This window comes from Micromesistius poutassou (assembly GCF_964030765.1).
Source record: "Micromesistius poutassou genome assembly, chromosome: 9".
Lineage (NCBI taxonomy): Eukaryota > Metazoa > Chordata > Actinopteri > Gadiformes > Gadidae > Micromesistius > Micromesistius poutassou.
This window is the reverse complement of record NC_140279.1, coordinates 474,518-488,440: the sequence shown is the minus strand read 5'-3', so window position 1 is coordinate 488,440 and position 13,923 is coordinate 474,518. Positions and strand designations below refer to the sequence as shown.

Sequence of the window (13,923 nt, the reverse complement as noted above, 5' to 3'; positions counted from 1 at the left end):
TGTGTGTGTGTGCCAGCGTGTGTGTGTGTGTGTGCCAGCGTGTGTGTGTGTGTGTGCCAGCGTGTGTGTGTGTGTGTGCCAGCGTGTGTGTACCCACCAGTCTCTCTGCGCGGCTGGGCAGCACCACACTGGCGAGTGGGATGCTGACTGGCAGCTTACTGGGGTGGACGGTGCTCAGAGGGATACTGATGGGAAGGCTCTTGATGGGGGGCTCTCCGCCCGGCCCCGATGGACTCTTCTCCTTCCCACCCTAGACACACACCCAGGGAGTGGGGGGGGGGGGGGGGGGGGGGGGGGGGAGGGAGAGGGGGAGATGGACAGACAGGGAGTGAGGGGTTAGGGGGAAGAGGAGAGAGGGACACGGACAGAGAGGGGAGAGGAGAGAGAGGGACATACAGAGAGGGAGAGGAGAGAGAGGGACAGACAGAGAGGGAGAGGAGAGAGAGGGACAGACAGAGAGGGAGAGGAGAGAGAGGGACAGACAGAGAGGGAGAGGAGAGAGAGGGACAGACAGAGAGGGAGAGGAGAGAGAGGGACAGACAGAGGGGAGAGGAGAGAGAGGGACAGACAGAGGGGAGAGGAGAGAGAGGGACAGACAGAGGGGAGAGGAGGGAGAGGGACAGACAGAGAGGGGAGAGGAGGGAGAGGGACAGACAGAGAGGGAGAGGAGAGAGAGGGACAGACAGAGAGGGAGAGGAGAGAGAGGGACAGACAGAGGGGAGAGGAGAGAGAGGGACAGACAGAGGGGAGAGGAGAGAGAGGGACCGACAGAGGGGAGAGGAGAGAGAGGGACAGACAGAGAGGGAGAGGAGAGAGAGGGACAGACAGAGGGGAGAGGAGAGAGAGGGACAGACAGAGGGGAGAGGAGAGAGAGGGACAGACAGAGGGGAGAGGAGAGAGAGGGACAGACAGAGAGGGACATGGACAGAGAGGGAGAGGAGAGAGAGGGACAGACAGAGAGGGAGTGAGGGAGGAGGGGAGAGAGGGGGAGAGAGGGGGACAGACAGAGAGGGAGTGAGGGAGGAGGGGAGAGAGGGGGAGAGAGAGGGACATGGACAGAGAGGGAGTGAGGGAGGAGGGGAGAGAGGGGGAGAGAGGGGGACAGACAGAGAGGGAGTGAGGGAGGAGGGGAGAGAGGGGGAGAGAGAGGGACATGGACAGAGAGGGAGTGAGGGAGGAGGGGAGAGACGGGGAGAGAGGGGGACAGGGTCCCAGAGAGAGTCAGTGAGTCTCTGGGTAAAAATGACAGTAGTCACCGGGAGGCGGCGACGTCAGTGTGGCCTGTGGGTGAGTGGTGTGCGTCTGTCAAGACAGATCCATCAGACAGGGCTGTGTAGGAGGCGTGTCCTCACCCGGTCGGAGGCCTTGGGGGTGCTGTTGTGGCCGTCGGAGGAGCTGGGAGAGGGGCAGCTGAGCTTGGCGCCCAGGGGAGACGTCACACCGCCCAATTCTCCCCTGACACACACAAACAGCACACAACGGTTAGCCGCCACCCTGCGCCACCCTTATCCGCTGCTCAGAAGACGGCTGCGATTCTTTTTTTTAAAAAGGTGACATGTTATACCACCGGGTGCGAGTGTGATTGGCCGTCACAAGCCGGCTTGAAAATCGGACATCTTCTGACATCACAGGTGGGCCTGTCCCCCTAGATGTGTGCTGGATAGATCAGTCTACCAGCTGCCTACCCCAGTGGACCGTAGCAAACGTTGCTCCTCTATCCATCACACATCAAGGTGGACACGCCCACCAGTGATGTCAGAAGAGGCAGATTTTCTAAAACGGCTTGTTAACGGCTAATCACACAGGTGGTGGTACAATACGTCACTTTTAACGTAAACTACAAATCATAAACAAGCAATACGTATTATGTGGGACAACCGAGAAAGAAAAAAACAAGATTACCGCTTACATTCTTTGTGGCCAATCTGTGTTCGCAGAAAAGATCTACGTTTGGCCGTCTCAAGGTGCAAAGGTAAGGGAATGGAATGTTTACGACCCATAAATACATTCAAATACGCCAACACAGGATAACATGCATCGACACGCTCTTTTCAACTGCCCACAATTCCCCAACGGCATACTCAAAGCCGTCGTGGCGTGGTTATCAATAACCGTAGTTCCGTGGGTCCAACACTTGTATGTATCAGTTATTGACAACGGTAGTTGAACCGTGCGCTTGTGTACTAAAGCCCTCTGCTGCCCTCTGAGCCCTGCCTGGTGATTGGGATTAGATATAGACTATACATACACTATAGTCGAATAGAGTGGAATACCTCTCTACCGCTTTGGCCTGATAAGATGTGAGGCTTCGACAGGCGTCAATTTTTTAATTGATATTTTTAGAATAGATATGTGACCATGGTTTATTTTGTCCATATTCTGCATACGTTTTTTTTTTTGGTAAATAAAAAATTGTGTGAGGTTTATGGGTCAGTGATGCTGTGGTATTTTATGGACTGATTGGTATTATATTGTTTCCGTGGAACACTTTGTGTTAATCTTTTGTTATGAATATATGACCATGATTGTAAGCACTATGTGCTACAGCTGAGATTAAAGTAATGATGATAAAAGTAATAGTAAAAGTAACAGATGATTAAAGTAACACGATAACAGTTTCTGGGAAACTTATCACAGATTCGCATTAATATGGCTATATAAAATACACGAAATCAAAAATAAAAGATAATATTTTGCAAAAAAAAAAGTCATCACATGCAAATTTAAGTTATTTCAAAATTTGGACTTTTAATTTTATAATATAGAACAAAGTCGTAAAATACACATCGTTACACATTCTTCACAATACAATCACTTCTATTTAAAGCCCTGAATTTTTGGATTGACTTTCTCCTGATCACCAATCAACGGCCCACCAGCGTGTTCGTAGCCCCGCCCCTAACCCCGCCCATAACCCCGTCACTCAGTGAGGAGGAGGAGCGGAGACAGCGTGCCCTTAGCCCCGCCCCCTAACCCCGCCTCTAGCCCCGCCCCCCCTAACCCCATCACTCGGTGAGGAGCAGGACGAGCGGAGACAACATACCCTTAGCCCCGCCCCTAACCCCTAGCCCCGCCCCCCCCTAAGCCCCGTCACTCGGTGAGGAGCAGGACGAGCGGGGACAGCGTGGTTGGGTCGCCAACCAACCTGTGAGTGGCCAGCGCCGCCGCGCCGCGCAGCTGCAGCAGCGTGGAGTCCTGGTTGAGGTGGCGCCGCAGGGCGATCTTGGCCGGCGAGAAGCGGGTGTAGTCGGGCAGGGCGTGGCAGACCCCCAGGTGGCGCGCCCCCCCCCGCCCGTTGGCGGCGGCGACGACGACGAGGGGGGCGGAGGAGGCCTCGTGCTCCATGGCGATGGCGGGCAGGTAGCGCGCGAGCAGGTGCTCCCCCTTGGTGGCGGCGCCGTTGACCTCGCCGCCCAGGCCGTTGAGGGCGGCGGCGGCGGCGGCGGCGCCCGACGACGACGACGACGACGACGACAGCAGCAGCAGCTTGGAGGGGTCGGGCTCCAGGCCCTGGCGCGGGTCCAGCGCCTTCCTGTAGGGGGAGCCGTCGCACGGCCCGTACGCCTTGAGCTGGAGCAGCTCCTGCTGCCGCTGGCTCTTCTCCAGCTCCACGATGCTGATCTGTGGGTGACCACCAGGGGGGGGGCGTTACACAGAGTGACCACCAGGGGGGGGGGGCCGTTACACAGAGTGACCACCAGGGGGGGGGGCCGTTACACAGAGTGACCACCAGGGGGGGGGCCGTTACACAGAGTGACCACCAGAGGGGGGGGGGCCGTTACACAGAGTGACCACCAGGGGGGGGGCCGTTACACAGAGTGACCACCAGGGGGGGGGGGGGGGGGCCGTTACACAGAGTGACCACCAGGGGGGGGCCGTTACACAGAGTGCCCACCAGGGGGGGGCCGTTACACAGAGTGACCACCAGGGGGGGGGGGGGGGGCCGTTACACAGAGTGACCACCAGGGGGGGGGGGGCCGTTACACAGAGTGACCACCAGGGGGGGGCCGTTACACAGAGTGCCCACCAGGGGGGGGCCGTTACACAGGGTGACCACCAGGGGGGGGGCGTTACACACAGTGACCACCAGTGAGGAGGGCTCTGGCCACCGTACCTGCAGCTCCAGGCAGTGCCTCTGCTTCTCGGAGATCTGCCGGCGCAGCGCCTGCTTCTCCTTCAGCAGACTCTCCAGACACAGAGAGCCCCAGTCCAGACGCAGCTCCTCACAGCGGGCCTTCAGCTGCACACACACACACACACACACACACACACACACACACACACACACACACACACACACACACACACACACACACACACACACACACACACACACACACACACACACACACACACACACACACACACACACACACTTTGAATTTGGGCCAAACGAGACCTTTCGTTTTACATATTATACAATGGTTTAGAACTCTAATTCTAATATTCTAATACTTGAACAAAAACAATCCAGAAACAGGAAAAAAAAAAAAAAAATGCTCGACCATTTAAAAATGAATAATGTATTTACTGGTTGAATCCACATTAGTGCTTGAAACACGAAACCTTTAAATGCTTTAAACCCAGAATAGTCTTCAAGTATTGATCTAAGGAACGCCCCACCCCCATGTGTGTGTGTGTGTGTGTTCCCTAGGCCTGGCTAACAGGGAGGACGTGTTGGAGATGGACCTGATGACCATGTGGTGGTGGTGGGGGGGGGGGGGGGGGGGGGTCTCACCAGCAGAAGGCTATGGTCCCGCAGCTCCGACATCTCCCTCTCCAGCTGCTTGGTCTGCTCCTTCAGCTGCCGGTTGTGGGCAGAGATCTCCTTCTGGGCCTGGAGAAGGTCCTCCACCGTCAGAGCCTTCACGCCCAGCTGGGGGCGCACGCACACACACACACACACAGAGACAGAGACAGACACACACACACACACACACACACACACACACAGAGACAGACACAGACACACACACACACACACACACACACACACACACACACACACACAGACACACACACACACACACACACACACACACACACACACACACACACACACACACACAGAGACAGACACACACACACACACACACACACACACACACACACACACACACACAGACACACACACACACACACACACACACACACACACACACAGACACAGACACACACACACACACACACAGACGTTAGGTATTCTGTGACGACACAGGTGAACGTGGATCTGGGCCCAATAGAGCATCGGCACTGTTGTGTGTTGATGTACGTGTTGTGTGTTGATGTACGTGTTGATGTACGTGTTGTGTGTTGATGTACGTGTTGTGTGTTGATGTACGTGTTGTGTGTTGACGTACGTGTTGTGTGTTGATGTACGTGTTGATGTACGTGTTGTGTGTTGATGTACGTGTTGTGTGTTGATGTACGTGTTGTGTGTTGATGTACGTGTTGTGTGTTGATGTACGTGTTGTGTTGATGTACGTGTTGTGTGTTGATGTACGTGTTGTGTGTTGATGTACGTGTTGTGTGTTGATGTACGTGTTGTGTGTTGATGTACGTGTTGTGTGTTGATGTACGTGTTGTGTGTTGATGTACGTGTTGTGTGTTGATGTACGTGTTGTGTGTTGATGTACGTGTTGTGTGTTGATGTACGTGTTGTGTGTTGATGTACGTGTTGTGTGTTGATGTACGTGTTGTGTGTTGATGTACGTGTTGTGTGTTGATGTACGTGTTGTGTGTTGATGTACGTGTTGTGTGTTGATGTACGTGTTGTGTGTTGATGTACGTGTTGTGTGTTGACGTACGTGTTGTGTGTTGACGTACGTGTTGTGTGTTGATGTACGTGCTGTGTGTTGATGTACGTGTTGTGTGTTGATGTACGTGTTGATGTACGTGTTGTGTGTTGATGTACGTGTTGTGTGTTGATGTACGTGTTGTGTGTTGATGTACGTGTTGTGTGTTGATGTACGTGTTGTTGTACGTGTTGTGTGTTGATGTACGTGTTGTGTGTTGATGTACGTGTTGTGTGTTTGATGTACGTGTTGTGTGTTGATGTACGTGTTGATGTACGTGTTGTGTGTTGATGTACGTGTTGTGTGTTGACGTACGTGTTGTGTGTTGACGTACGTGTTGTGTGTTGATGTACGTGTTGTGTGTTGATGTACGTGTTGTGTGTTGATGTACGTGTTGTGTGTTGATGTACGTGTTGTGTGTTGATGTAAGTGTTGTGTGTTGATGTACGTGTTGTGTGTTGATGTACGTGTTGTGTGTTGATGTACGTGTTGTGTGTTGATGTACGTGTTGTGTGTTGATGTACGTGTTGTGTGTTGATGTACGTGTTGTGTGTTGATGTACGTGTTGTGTGTTGACGTACGTGTTGTGTGTTGACGTACGTGTTGTGTGTTGACGTACGTGTTGTGTTGATGTACGTGTTGTGTGTTGTGTGTTGATGTATGTGTTGTGTGTTGTGTGTTGATGTACGTGTTGTGTGTTGATGTACGTGTTGTGTGTTGATGTACGTGTTGTGTTGATGTACGTGTTGTGTGTTGATGTACGTGCTGTGTGTTGATGTACGTGTTGTGTGTTGATGTACGTGTTGTGTGTTGATGTACGTGTTGTGTGTTGATGTACGTGCTGTGTGTTGATGTACGTGTTGTGTGTTGATGTACGTGTTGTGTGTTGATGTACGTGTTGTGTGTTGATGTACGTGTTGTGTGTTGATGTACGTGTTGTGTGTTGATGTACGTGTTGTGTGTTGATGTACGTGCTGTGTGTTGATGTACGTGTTGTGTGTTGATGTACGTGTTGTGTGTTGATGTACGTGTTGTGTGTTGATGTACGTGTTGATGTACGTGTTGTGTGTTGATGTACGTGTTGTGTTGATGTACGTGTTGTGTGTTGATGTACGTGTTGTGTTGATGTACGTGTTGTGTGTTGATGTACGTGTTGTGTGTTGACATGACATCATCTTACTGCCCAGGCCAAAATGCAATTTATCAGATGATGCAATCAAGAGGCAATTGTGATGAACCCACCCCCTTTAGATGGATAACAGATAGATGTATTTATATATAGACACACAGAACACACACAGAACACATATCTGGCTATAATCCCATGAAGGTAACGACCCATAAGACACTCTCTCGAAATTCCCATGCCTAAATTGCCTGTCGGTCTACTACCACGGTCCGTTGCCACGGCAACACATCAGCCCCCCCGACAGACGGAGTCCACGGAGCGGGGCGAGAGGAGTGCGACACACACAGGGTTATCGCTACGGCGACCATAAAGCCGGCTTAACGCCCAGTGGCCTGTGTGTCTCTGTCTGTGTGTCTGTGTGTCTGTCTGTGTGTGTGTCTGTCTGTGTGTCTGTGTGTCTCTGTCTGTGTGTCTGTGTGTCTCTGTCTGTGTGTCTGTGTGTCTGTCTGTGTGTCTGTCTGTTTGTGTGTCTCTGTCTGTGTGTCTCTGTCTGTGTGTCTGTCTGTGTGTCTCTGTCTGTCTGTGTGTCTGTCTGTCTGTCTGTGTGTCTGTCTGTGTGTGTCTGTGTGTCTCTGTCTGTGTGTCTGTCTGTCTGTGTGTCTCTGTCTGTGTGTCTGTCTGTCTGTGTGTCTGTGTGTCTCTGTCTGTGTGTCTCTGTCTGTGTGTCTCTGTCTGTCTGTCTGTCTGTCTGTGTGTCTCTGTCTGTGTGTCTCTGTCTGTGTGTCTCTGTCTGTGTGTCTCTGTCTGTGTGTCTCTGTCTGTCTGTCTGTCTGTGTGTCTCTGTCTGTCTGTCTGTCTGTCTGTGTGTCTCTGTCTGTGTGTCTCTGTCTGTGTGTCTGTCTGTCTGTCTGTGTGTCTCTGTCTGTGTGTCTCTGTCTGTCTGTCTGTGTCTGTCTGTCTGTCTGTCTGTCCCTCTGTCTGTCCGTCTGTCTGTCTGTCTGTCTGTCTCTGTCTGTGTGTCTGTCTGTGTGTCTCTGTGTGTCTCTGTCTGTGTGTCTCTGTCTGTCTGTCTGTCTGTGTGTCTCTGTCTGTCTGTGTGTGTGTGGCAGCGTGGTGTGGAGGCTCTGCTGCTCACCTCGTCCAGCTTGGTCTGGAACAGCCGTTTGATCTTCTCCCGGTGGGACTCGCACACCGAGTGGAGCTGCTCCGCCTGGCCCGAGAGCTCCCGCTGCTTCAGCTGCAGAGAGGAGGAGGAGGAGGAGGAGGAGGAGGAGGAGGAGGAGGAGGAGGAGGAGGAGGAGGCGTTCAGACGGTGAGGAGACGGAGGAGAACGGTGGGGGGGGGGGGCCGTCAGAGGCAGACCGGGCAGGGCGGATCATAGTAGAGTTGATTTTGTTCATTTTATTGTATGTTTTTTTTATTATGTCTTTTTTCTCTCTCCGTCGTGTTAAGATTCAGAAAAGAGAAGGAGAACAGAATCTCACGAGTCGCTTCAGTCGGCCTCTGCCCATTTCCTGTTGCATCGCATCACAATAAGGACAAGAAGGTACACTGTGCATCATTCTAACAGAACTGGACCAATACGGGCTTCCGACACGGGCGCCGGCCCTCACAGGCTGCTTATGAATCAGCCTGTGAGGCAGGCAGCCGAAGCCAGGCCAGAGGGGCGGTGGGGAGGCGAACCCTTCACCTTCTCCTGCTCCAGCAGCTGCTGCAGGTTGGAGCGGTACTGCGGCGTCTTCATGTAGCCCATGAACTGCAGGTACTGGACCTTGATGTTGTCTGAGGAAGACGGGAGACAAACGCGTCAGAAGGAGGCAGAGGAGGAGGCAGCTGGACGGTACAGACCACAGACCACGCCCCCCCCCCCCCCACACAGCGGGAGACGTGTCGGGGATGCAGAGGGGAAGGGCTGAGATCAGAGCGGTGGTCGACATTTAAAACGTCAATGGAGAAAAGAAAAACACAAGAAGCCTAAACATTGATGATTTAAAAGGGCTGACAGTGCACTGTGTCTGCAACACAAAAACGCAATTGAGTAGACAAACATGAGAATCTATTGTGATATCACTTCACGGATACAAGCGGATTGTTTTGCTTAGCAGTAAATATGTAAACACAGTATGAGACGGGGTTGGGGGGCGGCGGTGTAGAGAGTGAGAGCTAACCCAGTAGATGCTGCAGGCCAGGAGGGGTGGGGCTCATCAGCAGCTGGCTAGAGGCGTAGTGCTGGACCTTGGGAGGTAGCTGGTAGTAGGGACTCTGAGGAGAGCGGTAGGCATCTGGAGACACAACACACACACACACACTCCAATGAAGGCAGTACAAACACACCCGCTGCAATGAGCCTGACACCAGTGTCTGGAGTCAGGGTGCAGGACAGGTTGGCGATGCCAACAACGACGGAGACGACAATGGGAAAGCAATCACATTGGAAAAAACAAGGACGAGAGTTTGTCCGTGTGCGGCCATGTGTTTGTTTGTGTGCGTGTGTGTGTGTGTGTGTGATGCCGACCCTGAGGGGGGGCTGCGGAGAGGGTCTTGGCGTGCAGTAGCTCCAGGGCGCTCTGGCCCTTCTTGTTGTTGTTCTTGCGCTCCACCGCCGCCGCCACCGCCGCCGCCGCCTTCTTGGGCCGCCCGCGCTTCTTGTTGTTCAGCTTGCGGCCCTTGGACAGCAGACGGGCCCTGCGGGGCTTGGGCGACGCCTTCACCGCCACCGGGCTCGGCTCCTCCTCCTCACCGCAGGAATCCTGCTGTAGCACCTAGTCGCACACACGTGTGTGTGTGTGTGTGTGTGTGTGTGTGTGTGTGTGTGTGTGTGTGTGTGTGTGTGTGTGTGTGTGTGTGTGTGTGTGTGTGTGTGAGAGCGAGTGAGTGGTTGCATGTGCGTGAGTGTTTGTGTTTGAGTGTGTGTTTGCGTGCGTGCGTGCGTGTGTGAGTGTGAGTTTTTGCAGGTGAGTGTGAGTGTGTGTGTGTGCGTGTGCGTGTGCAAAACAAGTTGGCAGTCAGCAAACAGGTTAGGTGAGGCGGAGGCGATGCACCGACCGGTTCAGAGTTGGGGGGGGAACTCGCTTCATCTGGTTGGAGTTAACGTCGCAATGTCTGAGATTGAGCCGCTCCCGGCTTTCAGAATTGATGAAAAGGGTTTTGCGCCGGCTGTGACAGACTAGCAGAGCAGGGCCGCCGGGTGGGGTCAGCAGGAAGGGAGGAGGGAGGGTCAAGAGTACACAAATGCCGCTTTTCCACCGACAGTATCAGCTCGACTCGACTCAACTCGCCTCGACTCGGTTCCAGGCGCGTTTCCATCTAAAAAAAGTACCTCTTCAATGTGGGCGGGTCGTAGAAAAGAACCTCTCCACCATGGGCGGGTCGTCGTTAGGTTTTAATCACGGGAGACGCGATTCCCGGGAAATCTGAATCTGATCAAAACTATTTCCTGATTTCCGGGAAAGGTTATGATGGGAAATAAAATAAAATAAAATAAAAAGCGCAGTGACTGCGCGTCTATTGTTGTCATACGGTAACGTTGATGGAGGCGAAACTCGAGCCCTAGGAAAGGAACGACACTAAAACGAAACAGCGAAACGCTGATCCTCCGGAGCCGGTCCGTGGACTCCAGCCACGCCGGACACACACAACCACGCCCGACACACACAACCACGCGCAGCCTAACTCTAGCCCCGGGAAAGGAGCGACACACACGGCGAAACGCTGATCAGTGTCCCCCTCGGGAGCGGGTTTGTGGACTCCAACCACGCTGGACACAACTTAACTTTGAGTGATTATTCCCATTTACAGCCGCTGGCCAATCAGTGGCCAGCAGCCTGTTTACGTCACACTAAAGTACCTACTCCGCTCACTTGGAACCTCGACGGAGGTAGTACTAAAAAAAAATACCCGGTACTAGGTACCAGGTACTTTTTTTGCCAATGGAAACGCAAAAAAGGCGTGGCGAGTCGAGTCGAGCTGGTACTGTCGGTGGAAAAGCGGCAAAAGAGAAGTACAGGCTGGCCAGCACGTCTGACTTTTAGAATAGATTTATATACTAGATTGAAATCTACTCTGAATCTATTCTAGATTTTTTTTTTGTTGTTCTAGGAGGTGACTTGATTTGAAAATCACTATCGATCAGCGCTGACTACAGACATGTCCCGGTTATTTAAAAAAGGTACAAGCTAAGTTGAAACGTTCTACATTCCGACCTCGAGGGAGACAGGGAGACCACAGGGCGCACCGCCGGCCATAAACCTCGTCTCTAGGCCCAGTCGCTAAATGATTTTAAATCTCAGTTAAAGACCCACCTTTTTTCACTGGCCTTCGATTAGCGTTTCCTTTTTACAAGTGCCAGCAAATAGTGTCCCCTAGTTACCTTTTAAATTTCTCTTCTATTTTATCCTATTTTAACTCCTAGAGTCTTTGTCTTTTAACCCTTCCTTTTCTTTTATTTTCTTGCGCTTTTTTGCCTTAGGTTTTTTTTTTCATTGTGTATCTGCACTTCCTGTGATGCACTTTGGTTGCGTCTCAGCCGCATGTAAAATTGTGCTATACAAATAAACTTGACTTGACTTGACTCTAGGCGCCGTGTTTGAGCCAGGGTGAGCTGGCGTGGCGCAGTCACACACCCCTCTCTCGCAGGGCTCATCCCGGTTCACAAGTCCACAAACCGCCATCCACAGCAACCGTAGGGCAAAAGAGCCATACGGGAGAGGGAGGGGGGAGGGGGGGGGCTCTGTCCGTACCTTGGTCGGCTCTTTGGGCTTGGTGGGTGTAGTGCTGTTACTCTTGCTGTCCTTGGTGTCCTTCTGTTGACGTCGCCGCACTATCTCCTGCTCCTCCTGAAACACAAGCGGGACCGCTGCGGGTCAAAGGCCGGTCCCAGGGGGCCCTGAGCCCCTCCCTCCAGGGAGGACCCCCCCCCCTCCAGGGAGGACCCCCCCCTCTACAGGGAGGGAGGACCCCCCCCCCTCTCCAGGGAGTGCTGCTGACATGTTGTGCTTTCAGTGCAGGAAGTGGAAGAAATGGGACTCACCCTGAGTTTAGGATTTTTCAGACTAGAAAAATAGTTTTCAAGCTGTGGAACACAAAAACAAAAAACAACAAGGTGTGAGACGATTGCGGTGGATGGCATACATTCAGAACTCGGGACGTCAGTGCCTCTGGACAGTTTGGAGGTCATTTGATTTGAAATACATCTTCTACAGCAACACGACTGCATTAACAGGACTAACGACCAACTAAGAGCCTTATAGTCATTTGCCTGATACCGCTAAATAATTCATCAGGGCTGCAAAGTGGTGGTAACAAAGCCACAGGCTGTGCTGGGAAATTGCCTTCTCGACAGGAGACATTTACAACAAGGAAACATTTGATCTTCCTTGTAAATGCTGGGCTACCCCACAGACGCAATTAACGCTTCCACAATCAAACCGCATTACTATTCAAAAAAGCTTTCGTTGTTTGTTCCACAAATAATTAATAGACCAACAGTCTAGTGACTGGTGCATGATCAGCCTACAACTAGTTGCTCAAAGCATCATCGAAAAATGAAAAGAGGACCACCGCCTCCTCCCTCATCTCCGTCCGTCATGCTCAGCATCACACAGGCCGGGGAGCAGCGGACGCATTTAAGCATTTAGCAGGCTGCCAACTCCCTGGCCATTCTAGGCAGCGCACCATGGCAACAGATGGAGCTTTGGAGGCACCACCCGAGTGATGCAAATCGAAGCAAACCGCACTCCGTCTCAATGGTTCCGCAGATGTGCTATCGAGAGGCGTCCCGGGCCAGTGTCCTACTCTGCCTGGTTTCAGTTCGTCCCCCACCGCGTCCTTCCTGATTCCTCGCCACAGGTCCAATGCGTGTGTTTTATTGATGTGGCTGTTGTAATGGAAGAACAACCGCTGTAGAAAGCGTTCAGGCTGCACAGAGCGGCCAAATGGTTGCTGGGAGAAGGTTCACCTTACTCCTACTGAGTGCACTCTGCCTTCAAGCCTTCCAAACTAAGCCTTTTAGAAAACTGCGGTCGGCAGTGTCTAGAGGAACACTGCTTCTGTGTGCACTACGGGTAGTATTAAATATACACCAGGTTACTCACTATTCTGCGTAGGGGTGTGCGCTATGACGATATTAGATCGTGAACGATTAAAATGTCTCAAATATCTCCGCGATCTGCCTTTACAGAGAGATCGTTAGTATCGTGCTACAGTGCACATTAGGGCTGTCACTTTTTATTCGATATTCGAATATGCATTCAAATATGACGTGACATATCCGTATTCTAATATATATATAATCGATATATAAAGTGCCACGTTGTGTTTTTTTTTACAGTCTATGATTAGACCGTTTGGTTTTTACTTTTTATTTTATTGTTTGCCATCTCATCCATTCGCGGGCGCGCTAATCTAGTGAATAATGTATCCTGATTCTAAAATGGATAACACACAGAGCAGCCAGCCTGAGCGGTAAATTGCGACCCCAAGTCATCCCCGCTGACAGCAACACGCTGCATCGGTGGAGAGACACGGGCTGCAACAAATACCCGCTTCTCTCAACATAAGACGCGCAAATCCCTGTGTGTGCCAGGCACGTCTGTGCGCTCCAAACGCATGTTCTCCAAACGCGTGTTCTCCAAACGCGTGTTCTCCAAACGCGTGTTCTCCAAACGCATGTTCTCCAAACGCGTGTTCTCCAAACGCATGTTCTCCAAACGCGTGTTCTCCAAACGCGTGTTCTCCGCCGCAGGTAACATCGTGAATAAAAAAAGAGAGCCGCACTTGATCCAGATCAAGTTGACAGACTGGTTAAGAAATGATTATTTCTTGCAGATAGGCTATAGGCTTTACTCCTGCTGCTGTCTCCTGTTTGAGTTGTCACGTCATTGTTTGCGCTGTGCAGTTCCGATTCCGTTTTTGTTTTTCATTGCATAGCCTCATTTTGTGATATGCATAGTGGCACTTGATATTGATTAAGTTGATAACCTGTTTCAAACAAAGAGGATA

At 51.9% G+C, this 13,923-nt stretch overlaps 1 protein-coding gene across 1 annotated transcript in view; it reads right to left on the bottom strand.

The window, feature by feature from the left end:
* The window catches only part of dot1l (DOT1-like histone H3K79 methyltransferase), a 39,023-nt gene that overhangs the window by 11,755 nt on the left and 13,345 nt on the right, over positions 1–13,923 (bottom strand). The window contains 11 exon segments of the mRNA XM_084472776.1: positions 98–250; positions 1,353–1,455; positions 3,146–3,621; positions 4,115–4,240; positions 4,739–4,876; positions 8,060–8,161; positions 8,615–8,706; positions 9,093–9,206; positions 9,440–9,686; positions 11,664–11,759; positions 11,954–11,995. Coding sequence (XP_084328902.1) covers positions 98–250; positions 1,353–1,455; positions 3,146–3,621; positions 4,115–4,240; positions 4,739–4,876; positions 8,060–8,161; positions 8,615–8,706; positions 9,093–9,206; positions 9,440–9,686; positions 11,664–11,759; positions 11,954–11,995 — 1,689 coding nt within the window.